Source organism: Prionailurus bengalensis, chromosome C2 (assembly GCF_016509475.1).
Source record: "Prionailurus bengalensis isolate Pbe53 chromosome C2, Fcat_Pben_1.1_paternal_pri, whole genome shotgun sequence".
In the NCBI taxonomy this organism is placed as follows: domain Eukaryota; kingdom Metazoa; phylum Chordata; class Mammalia; order Carnivora; family Felidae; genus Prionailurus; species Prionailurus bengalensis.
In genome coordinates this window covers 11,477,251-11,492,063 of record NC_057350.1, presented here as the reverse complement: position 1 = coordinate 11,492,063, position 14,813 = coordinate 11,477,251, and the positions used below count along the sequence as shown (strand labels likewise).

At 48.1% G+C, this 14,813-nt stretch overlaps 1 protein-coding gene across 6 annotated transcripts in view; it reads left to right on the top strand.

Annotated features, from left to right (window-relative positions):
* Window positions 1–10,791, top strand: part of ITSN1 (intersectin 1) — a 220,045-nt gene extending 209,254 nt beyond the window's left edge. For 5 of the 6 annotated variants that reach the window (XM_043593672.1, XM_043593675.1, XM_043593673.1 and 2 more), the window contains 7 exons: window positions 64–231; window positions 4,254–4,466; window positions 5,524–5,645; window positions 6,991–7,073; window positions 7,382–7,465; window positions 8,006–8,179; window positions 10,436–10,791. In XM_043593672.1, coding sequence (XP_043449607.1) covers window positions 64–231; window positions 4,254–4,466; window positions 5,524–5,645; window positions 6,991–7,073; window positions 7,382–7,465; window positions 8,006–8,179; window positions 10,436–10,527 — 936 coding nt within the window. In that variant the 3' untranslated portion in view covers window positions 10,528–10,791. Of the gene's footprint in view, window positions 1–63; window positions 232–4,253; window positions 4,467–5,523; window positions 5,646–6,990; window positions 7,074–7,381; window positions 7,466–8,005; window positions 8,180–10,415 lie in introns of all 6 variants that reach the window. The other variant, XM_043593684.1, reaches the window with a different exon arrangement.
* Window positions 10,792–14,813: the final 4,022 nt, after the last annotated feature.

Below are 14,813 nucleotides of genomic sequence, written 5' to 3'. Positions count from 1 at the left end.
GCACAGGGGACCCCGGGTCCACCTGCACCGCCTGAGGCTGCCGTCTTCTGTCCTCCCGTGTAGATCCTGGAAAACACTCCTGAAAACCACCCTGACCACAGCCACTTGAAGCACGCCCTGGAGAAAGCGGAGGAGCTGTGCTCCCAGGTGAACGAAGGGGTGCGGGAGAAGGAGAACTCCGACCGGCTGGAGTGGATCCAAGGCCACGTGCAGTGTGAAGGCCTGTCCGAGGTAGCTGCCTTCGGGGCTGGGACCCGGGCCTCCCTCCCGCTGAGCCTCAGCGGCGAGAAAGATCGTGAACCGTCCTCTCCAGGCTACAGCCTGTTCTGTCTCCAGCTGCCTCTCCCCTGCTCCTGAACCTGTCCCGCTGACTTTTTAATTTCTGTATTGCTTTCTTCTCCATTTTCGACAGTCCTGTTTGTGTTGTCGGATCTGCTGGTTCCTCTCTTGTGTCTTGTCCTTGCACGCGTGGCCATGCTCTGCATTTTTTTTCCCCCAACACATTTTAAACATATTCCTGCATATCTCACAGCAGAGAAGCGTAGTATCGACAGTTATGGATCTCGTTCCCTTCTGCTGTTTCTGCTAGCTGTCACCGCGCATGCCTGCTTCTCTGTACGTACTGTGATTTTCGATCGTGAGCTCAGTGTCCCTTGGAGCTTTATCTGTGGGACCTTGGAGCTCTGAAGTTGCATTCCTCCTGAGAGAATTGCTACCAGGATCACCCTAAATTTCACGTAGAGGCGTTTTTGGATCACACTAGCGTGTGAATTGTAGTTGTGAATGGGTCGGGAGTTGCCCTGTGGCTGCAGATTCTCAGGGGCATTTTTTTTCATTCCACTTACACCAAGGTCAAAAACAAGCAAGTCTTCTTGTTCATCTCTGCTGCGCTTGAGTTCACTCGTGGCCTTTCCTCTGTGGCCCTCTTTTGGTGGAGCTCTCCTGTTAGATCCCTCAGCTCAGTGAGCCCTGGAAACATCGCTTGTTTCCTGCGGCCCATATGGCTTTTGAAGTGGACGCTGAAGGTCACCAGATTCAAGGGAGGCTGTCAGGCTGAAGCTGGCTTTGGGGTTTATCTTCTGGGGTTCACATTTTCATTGTTTTCGGCCTCTGCACATTGTTTTAAGGTTGTTTTTGTTTTACATTTTTATCATTTTGCTTGCATTTCAAAAGTGAATTTTTATATTCCACTCAGTTTTTTAAAATTTTCACTGGATAGGTCAGTGTAGCCCATCAATACTGGAGCAACAGAAGTCTCGCTTCTAGTATTTCATTATTTCTTGTCCCCTACCTTTCCCTTAGTTTCATTTATTCTTGCTGCCCTTCCCCCCCCACCCCTTTCTTTGCCTCTGCATGCATGTGCGTGCACGCACACACACACACATGCCTGCACACACGCCATTCACTAGGGTTTACCAAAATGCCCAGGCAGAATGTATCCCCCACACCCCCCTCTTCCTGTGGCTTCCTCCTTCTTACAATGCTTCAAAGGCAGGCACTACCCGAGGAAGTCATCACCGCTGGTTCCTTCCCTGCCTCACTTCCTTGTTGGCCTTCAGCACAGGTGTGGGATAAGCCAGCCCGTGGGAGCAGCCCTGTGGAAATCCAGGTGACAAGTGTAGACTCCCATTTTGGAATTTTGTGTCGATAATCAATCCAGGGGCATTCATCCGGTTGGTTGGCTCATTTATGCTTTCATCCATTCATTCATTCAATAAACATTTCTTGAGCACCTGCCCATGTGCCATTGCCTTAGTGTACTAAACACTAAGGACATGAAAATCACAAAGATGTCACCTCTCCCCTCTCTAGGGTTCTGCGGTTCTGGATGAAGTGGAGGGACGAAACCAATGTTGACGATAAAGTATGGGTGGCAAGGCAGAGCCAGCTGCAGGTGCTGTGGGAACACATGATGAAGAGGAAGGGACAGTCATAGGGGGATTCAGGGAAGCATTGGAGAAGGAGACACTGGGCTGGGTGTTGAAGGATGAAGATGTCTATCCAGGTAGGAAACCAGGGGGAGGGCATCTTAGCGGAGGGACGTCCTGAGCCGGGCATCTGTAGGGCAACGGGCGATACGGCTTTATGGCAAGTTGAAGGCAGGGCGAGAATGGCCTGTGTGTCATTCAGAGGAACTTTAACTTGATCCTGCAGACGGTGGATCTGAACAGCACCCGAATCTGCCAGGCAGAAGTGCCAACATGGTGACACGCACTTTGGAAAGGGGCCCTTCCTTGCATCTCATGGCTGCCATCGGGTGGACTCAGTGAAGCCTGCCTGGGTCTTCATCTTAAATCATGCAGCATAAAATAAGCTCTTGTCATTTGAGTTTCGTGCCTTCTGTGTCCTCTTTGAAACAGACTGTTGTCCTTCCTTATCGGCCGGCCTTACCTAGCTATTATACAGCAGCTTCCGTCTGTCTGTACAATCATGGAAAGGGGCACGTTGGCTTCCGTTTCCTGGCCCAGATCTGGGCTCAGACCTATGATTAACTTTCACATAAATGCTGTCTTTGCCACTCTTGTCTTAAGACAGAGAAATGTAGGGGTGGCCTGGGTGGCTTAGTGAAGCATCCGACTTTGGCTCAGGTCATGATCTCATGGTTCATGGGTTCCAGCCCCGCTTGGGCCCTGTGGTGACAGCTCAGAGCCTGGAGCCTGTTTCAGATTCTGCGTCTTCCTCTCTCTCTGCCTCTCCCTGCTTGCACTCTCTCTCTCTCTCTCTCTCTCTCTCTCTCTCTTTCAAAAGGAAATAAACATTTAAAAAACTTCTTTTAAAAGATAGAGAAATGTAAATATCATTCCCAATTCATTTATATTCAGTGTTAGCCTGGCCAATTGGAGGCCCCAAACTTGGAGTATGAATAAATGACATCACCTTTATGTGATCCAGGCTGCCTTCTCTGGATTCATTGTCTGTCCCCAAGTGCCTTGAACTCTCTTGGCAAGCCAGAAGGGCTGGGTTGATCTCCAGCCTCCTGTTCATAGTGCAAAGGGGTAAAAACTAGGCCCTAAAGGCTCCCATTTGGGTGTCATCTTCAGTCTTTTGGGCTCCCTCAGAGCCCCGGTGGCAGATTAGAGACACTTCTCCCTCTTTGCACCCAAGAGTGAGTGGAGTGGTCACTCTTCCTTGATGCCTATAGATCTCCAGTCACAGAGGCACTGCTGATTCTGTCTCCCGTGATGGAGGGAGATGAGTGGCCACCAACATCTCTCGGGGGACACATGGTGTGAACCCTGTCATTTCTTCAGAAATACTGTCCTCAGGGAGACCTCTAGGGCTCATAGTTCTGGAGAGCATTGGCCTTGAAGGCTGCTAGTAGAGCATCCCCTGGGGCCCAAGTGTGGACAGGTGGGGGCCGTGAGGGTCTGACCCTTGCCTGGATCATACTGCTGCCTGGGCACAGCTGTGCTTTTCCCTCTTTCAGTCTCTCACCCTGCGCCAAAAGAAAAGGGGATCCTGGTGAGGTCATTTTTCTGCCTCGGTCTCCCTCTGCCCCTTTAGAAACTGCTCACGTGAGATGAGAGAGCCCAGAGGGATGATAGAGCCATGTTTTAGCGGCACTCGGAGCCATCTCCAAGGTTTGGCGAAGTGGCAGTGAGAGTGTCCCCTTCACACTTTCCGGACTAGTGAGTTGGTGGAGATTTAATGTGAGCCAACACCGTGTCTGCTCTGCTGGGCTTTGAGGCATCGCTCAGCGCCCTTGAGTTTTGCACTCACGTGCGTGCGAGGGGCCTGGACTCTAGCTGACCTTGGAAAGTAGCATGTGGTCTGTAGAATTGTGCAGGGAGTGGGTGTTGCTTTCCCCAAGCGCAAGGGACCTTTTGAACCCGTGTGGGGTCATCACTGGAGCTGGCTGATGCCCCCTCTGGAGACACAGCCCATACTCATTGAGGTGGGAGAGGGCCGAGAATTTTCTTCCTGTTTCCCATTTCCCAGTAAATAAAAGGGGGGCACCAACACCCTCAGACATTAGTAGACCCCTCGGGAGAAAGCAGTCAGAAGTATATTCAAGACTCATCTGGACACTCGGAATCCCCAGAACTGTGTCTTTGACTGCCTTTGACTCCTTGGCCCTGAAAGGCACTGCCTGAAGTCTGCAAGGCAGTCTTTGATTGAAGCCTAAGACACAGGCCCGTGGGGGCCCAGCCTCCGATTCTGACGGAGCCTGCGCTTTCAGACGCAGAAACACAAAAATCAAAAACTGACCTCCCTTCACCGTGTCCTCTTTGGGCTTTGTTTTCCTTTCTCAGCAACTTGTGTTCAATTCAGTGACCAACTGCTTGGGGCCACGCAAGTTTCTGCACAGTGGGAAACTCTACAAGGCCAAGAGCAACAAGGAGCTGTATGGCTTCCTCTTCAACGACTTCCTCCTGCTGACCCAAATCATAAAGCCCTTGGGCTCATCTGGCACGGACAAAGTCTTCAGTCCCAAATCGAATCTGCAGTACAAAATGTACAAAACAGTAAGTGTGGTTCTAGATTGTGGTTCTAGATTGCGATTCTAGATTGCAATATCAGGGTTGGTGTTGGCGGGGAAAGGAGAAAGTTTCCAAAAGGAGGCAGAGTAAGAGCAGGGTTTGGGGGGGGGGGCGGGTTGTGGCGTAGAGGAGAAGACGAGGGATGAGCCAGGGTTTAGGATAACTAAAGAAGTGCATTTCCAACATTATGAGAAGAGGAACAGCATTCGACTCGATTGACAAGACATCTATCTATGAGCTTCCAAATGGCCACTGTGGTTCCTCAGACATGAGGAGTGCCCCCTATGCTGGTGGGGCTCGCGGTCTAGTGTGACGCAGGAGGCAGGCATGGGACAGCTCAGAAGTTGAGCACTGGTGCCCACCTTCCAAGCATTCCCAGACCCCTCCCCAAACTTCTCAGGATCACTTGAAACATCTGTGCCCCTCACCTTTTCCAGCAAAAGCCAATCTAAACAGTCCATGTGTGGAGAATTTCCCTCTGCTGTTTATTTGGTCTGCTCCTATGTACATAGCTGTGTTTGTGTGTCTTTGTGTCACGGGATACCGTTTTCCTAAATTTGTCTGTGTGGGGGCGTTTTTGCGGAAGAATTTTCTCTGAAGCAGCAGTTAGGGGATTGTGGGGTGATGGTGATCGTGGGGCAAAGAACAATGTACTTCTGTAGATTGTCACTAGCAACTTTGTATGAAAATCTTTGGAGGGGATTGGCTGGAGGTTAAGTTGTTGAAGACTGTTTGCTGGTTGGGATATGCAATGGCCAAAACAGACCGGTCAGCTTGTATTGTGAAGGGCTTAAAAAATACCAGCAAAATGGAGGAGGCAAAAATTCTATTTATAGTTTGCAATACATGAAAGTTGATATTAATGCAAAATTATGATTCCAGTAGAGTTTACTGGAAAACACACACACACACACACACACACACACACACACACTCAGTTTAGTTTATTAGAACATGTGCACATAAGCTCACGCACACTCATAGTTCATTGAAACACACAGAGTCCCGTCTGGTTGTTTAATGCCTGTGCACTCTCTTTCAGCCTATTTTCCTGAATGAGGTTCTAGTAAAATTACCCACTGACCCTTCTGGAGATGAGCCCATCTTCCACATCTCCCACATTGACCGAGTCTACACCCTCCGAGCCGAAAGCATAAATGAAAGGTAAGACCTGCCACCTGCCTGGCACTGGGCACCTGGGTTCCACCAGGCTGGACATATGTAGAACATTTAATTAATCAGCAGGTCCCAACATTTGTTCAGTTGCAATACCACAACCTCTGGCTGGAGGGGTCTTCATACTTTTCTCTAGAGCCGCTCAAAAGTTTAACACGTGGCGTGACTTTTTCAAAATAAAATGAATTGAAACTGATTTTGCTTGAGAATTTTTTTAAAGGAAATTTCCATCTTTCTTTGAGATCAGTGGAGCATCTCAGGTTTCCCAAGGTTTTCCAGGTGGCAGAAACCAATAGGAAGGTGATCTGGGGATTAATAGGACCACCCAAGCCCGACCCTGTCCTCAGCTGGGCTCGCTTACGCAGACATTCTGGATCTGAGAGCAGTGGGTTGTTCTGTTATTTTGCTTCAATCGTGTATTCAAGGCTCTGCCCTACAGCCAAATGAAATAGATCATTTCTGAAGGGCGAACTTGACCCAAGGCCAACCGACATTCCAAAGGGCATTTGTGCCAAACAAGAAAACTGGCCAAAGCTATCATACATATGGGTCTCCGAGAAATGAAGGAGAAAGCGTCATGCCAACTACTTTGCTCGGAGTGTGTTTGCTTTTCCCTAGAAAGTGGTTCCCTGTCTGGGAAATGGTTTTGTTCTTCCCTTGGATGGTTTAATAAGAGAGATCCTTCTGGCCTTCTTTGGTTAGGCAAACATGGGGTGCTTTTTAAAAGAATTAATTAATTAATTTTATTCATTTTTTTTTTAATTTACATCCAAGTTAGTTAGCATATAGTGCAATAATGATTTCAGGAGTAGGATCTAGTGATTCAGTCCCTATATAAAACACCCAGTGTTCATCCCAAGTGCCGCCCTTAATGCCCCTTGCCCATGTAGCCCATCCCTCCACCTGCAACCCCTCCAGCCTCCCTCAGCTTGTTCTCTGTATTTAAGAGTGTCATATGTCTTGTCCCCCTCCCTGTTTTTATATTATTTTTGCCCCCCTTCCCCTGTGTGCATCTGTTTTGTAATGGGATGCTTGTCAACGAGGGGGGAGAGAGTTGCATGCCAACATCTCCGGGTCAGCATTTCTCTTCCACAGGGGCACCAAGGCCAAGGCAGGTCTCGAGCATATCAATAAAAATGCCACTCCTCCCTCCTTATTCATGGTAGGAATAATTATTAGCATCATTTGACAGAACAGCAGACTTTCTTTCCCAAGCCTTTGTTGTTCAGATCAAATGAACAAAGCAGGTAGGGTCCTGGAGACTGAATTCGAATGGACCTGAGACCTTTTTCCTGAGTTCTGTTTGGCACCTTTCTGTCTTTTTATTTCCAAGGACTGCCTGGGTGCAGAAAATCAAAGCTGCTTCAGAACTCTATATAGAGACTGAGAAAAAGAAGCGGGAGAAGGCGTACCTGGGTATGCATTGCTCAGTGGCATGGACTGTTTCCTGCCGAGCTGGGGCAGAGAAGTTTGGGCTCAGAATCCTTAAAGCTGGAAGATGAGCCTGGAGGCGGAGGGAGGCTGAGAAGGGACGGGAGTGGGGGAGGGGAGAGTGGGGTACAGGATGAAGGGTGGAGCATCTACCCTGGTGGAACAAGCCAGCCAGAGTCTGAGGGGAGAAGGGGGGGGGGCAGCTACATAAAACTGGTCTGAGGCAAACAGGGATGGGGAAGGCACCAAATGTTTCAGTGAAGCATCTTGTGTTGTTCTTCCCGCTGTCGTAGTCCGTTCCCAAAGGGCAACAGGTATTGGAAGGTTGATGGTGAACGTTGTTGAAGGCATTGAGCTGAAACCCTGTCGGTCACATGGTAAGGACCTCAAATTCCCTCTAGCATGGGTTGTTGGTAGAAGCCTTTTCTCCCTTCCCCCACCCAGCCAGACTTAAGTCAAATGTGCTGTTTCCATAATCCTAAATCTTCCTTCCAGAATTGGCTTTCCTAACACTTGCTAAAATCTAGAGGTTTTTGTTTTTGTTTTTGTTTTTTCAATTTAATCCTTCCCACCATTTTGCTTTTCAGAGAGATCCGGGTGGTTGCCATTTCATAGTAGATGTGATACAGTCTAAGGCTATAGCAAAGAGACGGGAAAGGCTTAATTTTAAAGTCCATTTATCTAATTATTTAAGTGTTATCAATATTTACGTATTATAACTTAACTGTGCTGCTGGATTGTGGGAGCTTTTGCCCAGATGCTCCATTTTATGGCACTTACCGAGTGTGGCAATGGGAGGGGGGTGGCAATGGGAGGGACATGGAGGGAAACTGCTGCCCATCGTGGCTGTGACCCTGCCATGCCGTGCCCAGAGCCCTGCAGCCAGGTAGGAGTCTAGCAGACTGTGTCCACTCTAGGAAAGAGTAACCCGTACTGTGAGGTGACCATGGGCTCCCAGTGTCACATCACCAAGACGATCCAGGACACTCTGAATCCCAAATGGAATTCCAACTGCCAGTTCTTCATCAAAGACCTGGAGCAGGAGGTCCTCTGCATCACCGTGTTTGAGAGGGACCAGTTCTCTCCAGACGGTGAGTAGAGAGCGGCCTCGCGAGGTGCCCTTCCTCCTCTGTCATCCAGCTTCCAGGGGTAAATGTTTTCTACCTGGGGCCTTGGTGCCCAGGATTTTTTTTGACCTCCCCCCAGAAGGTGAGGTTGGCGCAAGGCAAGACTCAGCCTCCCCTAGGAAGTGGCCTTCACCGATGCTGGGACATCTCAGAGAAGGTGAACAAAGCACGCTTGGTCTAGAGTGGCCCAGCTGCCCGAGATAGAGAACACAGTCCCATGCTTCCCTACAGCACGTGACTGCAAAAAAGACTGTACCCCAGAGTCTCAGCCCAGTCCTTTAGTTCCTGGCCCAAAGCCACGGTGATAATGGATAAAAGTAGCCCGTTGAGCAAGAAAAGTGTCAGCCCACGACAGGCGTGGCAAGAAGCAATCAGTGCACTTTGGACGACATGTCTGGTTAATCAAAAGGATGGAACTGTGGAACTGGGTTGGATGAATCATTCCTTCAACCCGCTTCCTGCTTCTGCTTTGAGCCTGGAAAAGAAGGCACCTGGCCAATGACTCCAAGAAATTCTCTCTCTTTTCCTCAACTGATAAAAACCAGAGAGTAAGTCTGAAGATGGCAGGCTCAATTATACCCAAAGAGTATAGGGAAGTGATAGGAGTGAGGGGCTTCTGCTAGCTTGGCTTTTGCCTTTTAATACTTTTATATGAATCATCTCATTGTGAGTTAGGTACCTTTGGTTACGGTCTGAAGACAGGCACATAGCTGGCTAAATGTTAGAGAATGCCCAGAACAACTCTCAAGGCTAGGCTCTCGACTACCGTGTTTCATTGCCAGTTTTTATTCTGACAAGTGAAAGTTTAAGACTGGTCATTTTAAATAGTGAAATAACAGGACACAGTGACAACTCCACTAGGGTATACATTGAAAATCCTAGTGTTGTTCTTATATAAGAGATTATCCCCCACGAAATGAACATAGGGCAAAATAAATTTGCATCTGTCCACCAGAAAAAAACTCTCACATCTTTTTTTTTTAATTATTTTTTAAAGCTTTTTTTTTTGTTTGTTTTTTCTTTCCAGTAATCTCTACATCCAACATGGGGCTCAACTCATGACTCAAGATCAAGTGTCACAGGCTCTTCTGACTGAGCCAAGTGGAATCTTGAAAGGCTGTTTCCTGTACAGGAGTGCCTGGATAACAGTATATTCCACTAAATAATTCTTGAATGAATAAATGAAGGAATTATGGTCTGGAGGCCCATTTAACACCATTGTGCAATTGCCTAATTTGAAAAGAATTTTCAAGTATAGGGGCACCTGGCTGGCTCAGTCTGCAGAGTGTGCAACTCTTGGTCTCAGGGTTATGAGTTCAAGCCCCACATTGGATGTGGAGTCTACTTAAAAAAAATAAATAAAAATTTTTAAAAAGGAGAGGGTCAGCTCAGATCTTGATCTCAGGGTTATGAGTTCAAGCCCCACATTGGATGTGGAGCCTACTTAAAAAAATAAATAAAAATTTTAAAAAGGGGCAGGGGTGCCTGGCTGGCTCAGTCAGCTAAGCATCCGACCCTTGATCTCAGCTCAGGTCTTGATCTCAGGGTCGTGAGTTCAAGCCCTGCACTAGCTCTGCACCAGGCGTAATGCCTACTTAAAAAATAAAATTAAAAAACACAAATATATTCACATCTGTTCTTCTACTGGTGCTCAATATTTGATAAAAAGTGGTGTTGAGATAGTTTTGGGAGCGCTGTTGAAAGCATGCAGCCCCAGGCTGTGTGTGGCCTCCTCTCCCACACCTTGGATTTGCTCTCTGGCACATGCAAGGGGCATTTTAAGGACCAGCCCTAGCTCACCATCTTTGCTTTTTCTGAAAAGGATGTGACATCACGAAGTGTCCTCTTGTGACAAACCCTGGGAGATATTACTTTTCAATCTTTGTGCAGCTGATAGGGCATCCAATGTTGCATTGCCTCCCGGGACGCTTCTAGGCCTTTGGAGGTCCCCAGGTGTGGGGACTGTCATCATCTATGTTTTTACTTCCTTCTAGACTCACCTTCGTCCCCACCCTGGTGTCCTTTTTTTTTTTTTTTTCTTTCCCTCCATTTAAAACTTATGCTCTGTCATTGTGGTTCATGGATTCCTATAAACTGACCTAATTCCCTTTTGGAAGAAGGGAGGGTATAACAAGTCGCTGAAAAATTCCCAGTGTGCCAAATACATGCCTTGAAGTTAAGGAATTCTCTCTCTGAGCAGGGTGTTCTTTCTCCTTTCAGATTTTTTTGGGTCGGACAGAGATCCGTGTGGCCGACATCAAGAAGGACCAGGGTTCCAAAGGCCCAGTTACAAAGTGTCTCCTGCTACATGAAGTCCCCACAGGGGAGATTGTGGTCCGCTTAGACCTGCAGCTGTTTGATGAGCCATAGGGAGCAGGCCCTGGTGTGCTGGTAGACTTCCTCCAGCCCAAGGCAGCAGGTGCGATCTGGACATGGGGTTGCTTTTCTAAGACCACCGTTGGATGTTCAGCCACAGGGCAACGGGACAGTGAAGACAGGCCCCTCAAAACTTTTAGGAATAATTCTCGACAATCCTTCCCCCGCCCCCAAACAAGTTCCCATTTTATGAAGCAGAACTGTCTTCCTTCGTCCTCACTGCAGGCCTCATCATGGCTTCTAGGGTCTTTGAAATCCCATAGCCCCCAGCTAGATTTGGTTGGGAGTCTGGCCCATCCCTGGGCCCGAGGCTTGGGTCTGGTCACTGTAAAATCGATTTATAAATGCAATGTCTGTATTTTTGGAGAACTCATGTAACCTTCCACCAGTCCCCAGATAGGCCCCTGGGCCCATGATGCCTAGTCCTTCGTGTGTTTTAGAAGTAACTATGAAGGTCTTGCCATTGCTTCAGAATCTTATTCCCCCACCGGGACCTTATTTGAAATGCTGCCCTGGATATGATCAGTCGGGGAGGTGGTCTCCAAATCAGACAGTGGGCTAGCTCTTTGAAGAGCTGGTCCATGGAAGATTCTAGCAGGTGCATTGTTAGAGCCCTTCCAGTGCCCTCCAGGTCTTTTATTGATAGATGTCAATGAAAACTATCACTAGCTACCTTCAGGTGACCCAGTTTTGATTTCCAGCATGCTTGGAAGATGGTTAAGGAAGCTTGTTATCTACAAAGTTATACTTTGTTGGATTAGATCACCACAGGTCACCTGAAAGGCTACTTTACAATGTCATTGGGCCCTGGTTGCCAGCCCGGTTGGAAAATTCTCTTTGGTTTGGAGGTCCTGTGATGTTTCATGACAAGAGTAATCGCTGGTGACCAGCTCTGAGCCTGCTTTTGCTTGAATGTGCCGGATCCTGATTGTCATGGGAAATTCTAGCAGCTGTCTTTGGTGTGTTCCCAAGAAAGAAACATCCCCAAGACGTGAAAAAGAAAAGTCATGATCCGGAAGTGGGAAGGAAAGATGTAAAGGAACTCCATTACATGCTGGGGGGAAGGCCCTAGGAGCATACACGCCTCACAAATCTGGGGAGGAAGACCCAAGACTCGTTCCCATATTCTTCCATACGCAACCAACCTCTCAGTAATGGAAACCCATGTGCTTGTTGCCAGAGTCAGGAACGTATGACCATGTGCCAAGCTGTTTGGTTTGAGTTCTTTGATTTTTTTTCCCCCCTTAATAGCCAGGAGATAGGCTGGTTAACTAGATAATAACTCGATTTGCTAATGAAAAGTGTGGGCCGTATTTTGTTCGCATGTTAATGTTCTCCTAATCCCAGTTTGTTGTGGTCATGACATGTTCTTTGCATGTTCTCTTGGTACTGGAGTCCAGCTTTCCTGTGTTAGACAGTGTTCTCTTCGATTGTAGGTCCTAATTTAACTAGGGTTGTAGAAGTGCTTTGTAAGTGGTAGCATTAACATAGTGGCCGAGTCTCCACTTTGCTGGGAACTGAATGCACAGTGTCATAATTTCCCATAAGAGCTCTGTCATATTTCCAGCAATTTTTAAAAGGTGTGTGTTAGAAAGGGCGACAAAGTTTACATTTCATACTTTTGAGAAACACTTTATTATTTATTTATTGAAGATAGTGTAGAATTTTGTATGGCGAACAAACAGACATGAGTCTTTTTTAAAACAGACACACCCTTTAGTTAGAAACTTTCAACTGAACAAGAATCTTAGTAGCCCTTTTAGGCCTGCCGGTCACCCACTCACGGCATCACCCACTCGCAGCGTCCCATCATCGGAGTTAATGTGGCACGAAAGAGCACTATGTGAGTCTTTCTCCCAAGTGACTACGTTGAGCATCCCTGAGCTGCCTCCTCCAGGACAGCAATTCTGGATTGGCGTCTTTGCATTCACTGGTGTAATTCGTACTGTGACCGATCCTACTCGTGGATGACGTAGTCTGGCCCTGAGATCCAGCTATGACTCAGGAGTCATGCTGGGGTGGGGGAGGAGATAGAGAAACGTGGACGGTGCATGGTGTCTCTTTGACCTCTCTTGACGATGACTCTACAATGTCACTGGGCCCTGGTTGCCAGCCCGGTTGGAAAATTCTCTTTGGCTTGGAGGTCCTATGATGTTTCATGGCAAGAGTAATCACTGGTGACCAGCTCTGAGCCTGTTTTTGCTGCCGTTTTCTGGCTTTTGGGCTGCCTGGGCTAAATTTCATAGAGAAGAAATGTCTCTTTCCAATAAGCAATCCGTTTCCTAGCGCTTTGCTTCTAAATGCAGGGTTTCTGTAGGCCACTATAGCCTGGCATTCTGATCCCGGCCCTCCACATGCCCTTGTAAGTTTCCCATCTACTCTGAGCCACACTGACTTCCTCTAGCCCAGCAAGGGGCTTTTCTGCTCTCAGGCTGTGTGCTGAGAACGGGAGCCCTTGGACTGGGGTTTTATGTGGACTAGCTCTCCTGAATGGACAACCCATATCCTAATCCCTCTGGGCAGGGTTTCTCTGGCTGGTACTGTCTCCCCTGGCAGGCAGGCAGGCTGGCAGGATCATCTCCTGGAAACAGGTCTGCTGTAACCAGGAGAGCCTGGAGGGTGTTCATTCACATCCTGGGCTTGCCTGACCCCGAAAGGGGGAGTCTCCTAGGCTAGGGTCACCAAGGATGCTTGAGAAACTGGAGCCAGATTTCCTTGTTTGACTGCTTGGATGACATGTCCCTGTCCTCTGATGGCAGGAAAGAGAACGGCGCTCCAAAGAACATTAGTGTTAAAGGGGACTTTTTTTTCTTCTTTGCTTTTTTGAAGAGCTTGAGCATGACCTGCGTATGTGAAGGTAACCGATTTCATGTGGTTGAATAGTACTGAATTTAACTGAAAAAAGAAAATCCCATCAGAAAGTGGGTAAATTGATCACTTGCATCTTGATGACCTGGTACCCACCCCCCCACCCCCACCCCTGTGACTTCCGGGGTGGGAATGAAGTCAGGGGGTTAGATGCTAGAGCCACCAGGGAAGGATGATTGGAGGTCTGCTGTCCAAGGCCAGGCAGGTGAGCTGTCCCTTCAGGAGCTGGCTGGTGCAATCACAAGCCACTGACCATGCAGAGTGGGAGCATTCTCGAATCCGGTGGGGTTGGAGAACGAGGGGAAATGGATGAGTGCTTCTGGTTTTATTAGAAAGGTGGAGATTTAGGAGTATAATTTAGAGTTTGCCAATACTTTGCATGAGGAGAAAAAGACTTCTCCATCTCTACTCCAAATAGCCTTTTCTGGTTGGTTGGACTTTTTGATTTGTCAGAAGAAAATTTGTATTTGTGTGTAACAATGTTAAAACTTTCTGTTGGAAACAGCTAGTGGGTTTTAATTGTATTTCATGTGCTCCCTTCCCTTCCCTTCCCTTCTCTTCCCTTCCCTTCTCTTCCCTTTCCTATCTTTTCCTTCCCTTTCCTTTCCTTCCCTTCCCTTCCCTTCCCTTTCTTTCCCTTCCCTTTTTCCTTCCCTTTTTCCTTCCCTTTCCTTCCCTTTCCTCTCCTCTCCTCTCCTCTCCTCTCCTTTCCTTTCCTCCTCTTTCCTTTCCTTTTATTCTGACTGCCTTCTCCTCTGAGGTTGGAGATGAGCTTTACAGCAGACACGAGCACTTTGAAACGGACGCTGGCAGACTTCAGAGGTGGTGGGGTCTTTTCAGACTCGAGGTGAACGTGAGGTTAGCAAAGGGTCTGCTCACTCCAGAGGGACTTGCTCTACGCATAGAGAGCCTCTGGTGCCAGAAGGTGAGGTTGAGGGAAACAGTCGGTCCTGGCTGTTTCTCCTTTGCTTTCTGGTATAGGAGGCCGAGTTCCTACCAGGGGAAAAGCATAATGGGTAGCACCAGAAACCGGTGACAAGGTGAAGCCTCGGAGGCTGTGGTCTGAGCTGCCCTATGAGGCATTCGGCGAAAGTAACACCTCCTTCTGTTTGTGCCCTGAGGTGTCGAAATGCCTGCAGGCCTTCCCCTTTCTGCTGGGAATAGCCCAGGTCAGTAGCCAAGACTCTCCTGGCAGTGCCCTGAGCTGTGTTCTGTGGGGGCCGCTTAGTATGGTGCAAATCAAGTTGGCATGTCTAGCGTGCTTGGAAAACAGCCGTTTATTTGAGCTGAAGGGAAGGAAAGTTCTAGAACTCCCATTTCCTCACCCCACGCTGTATCAGATCCAGGATGTGTT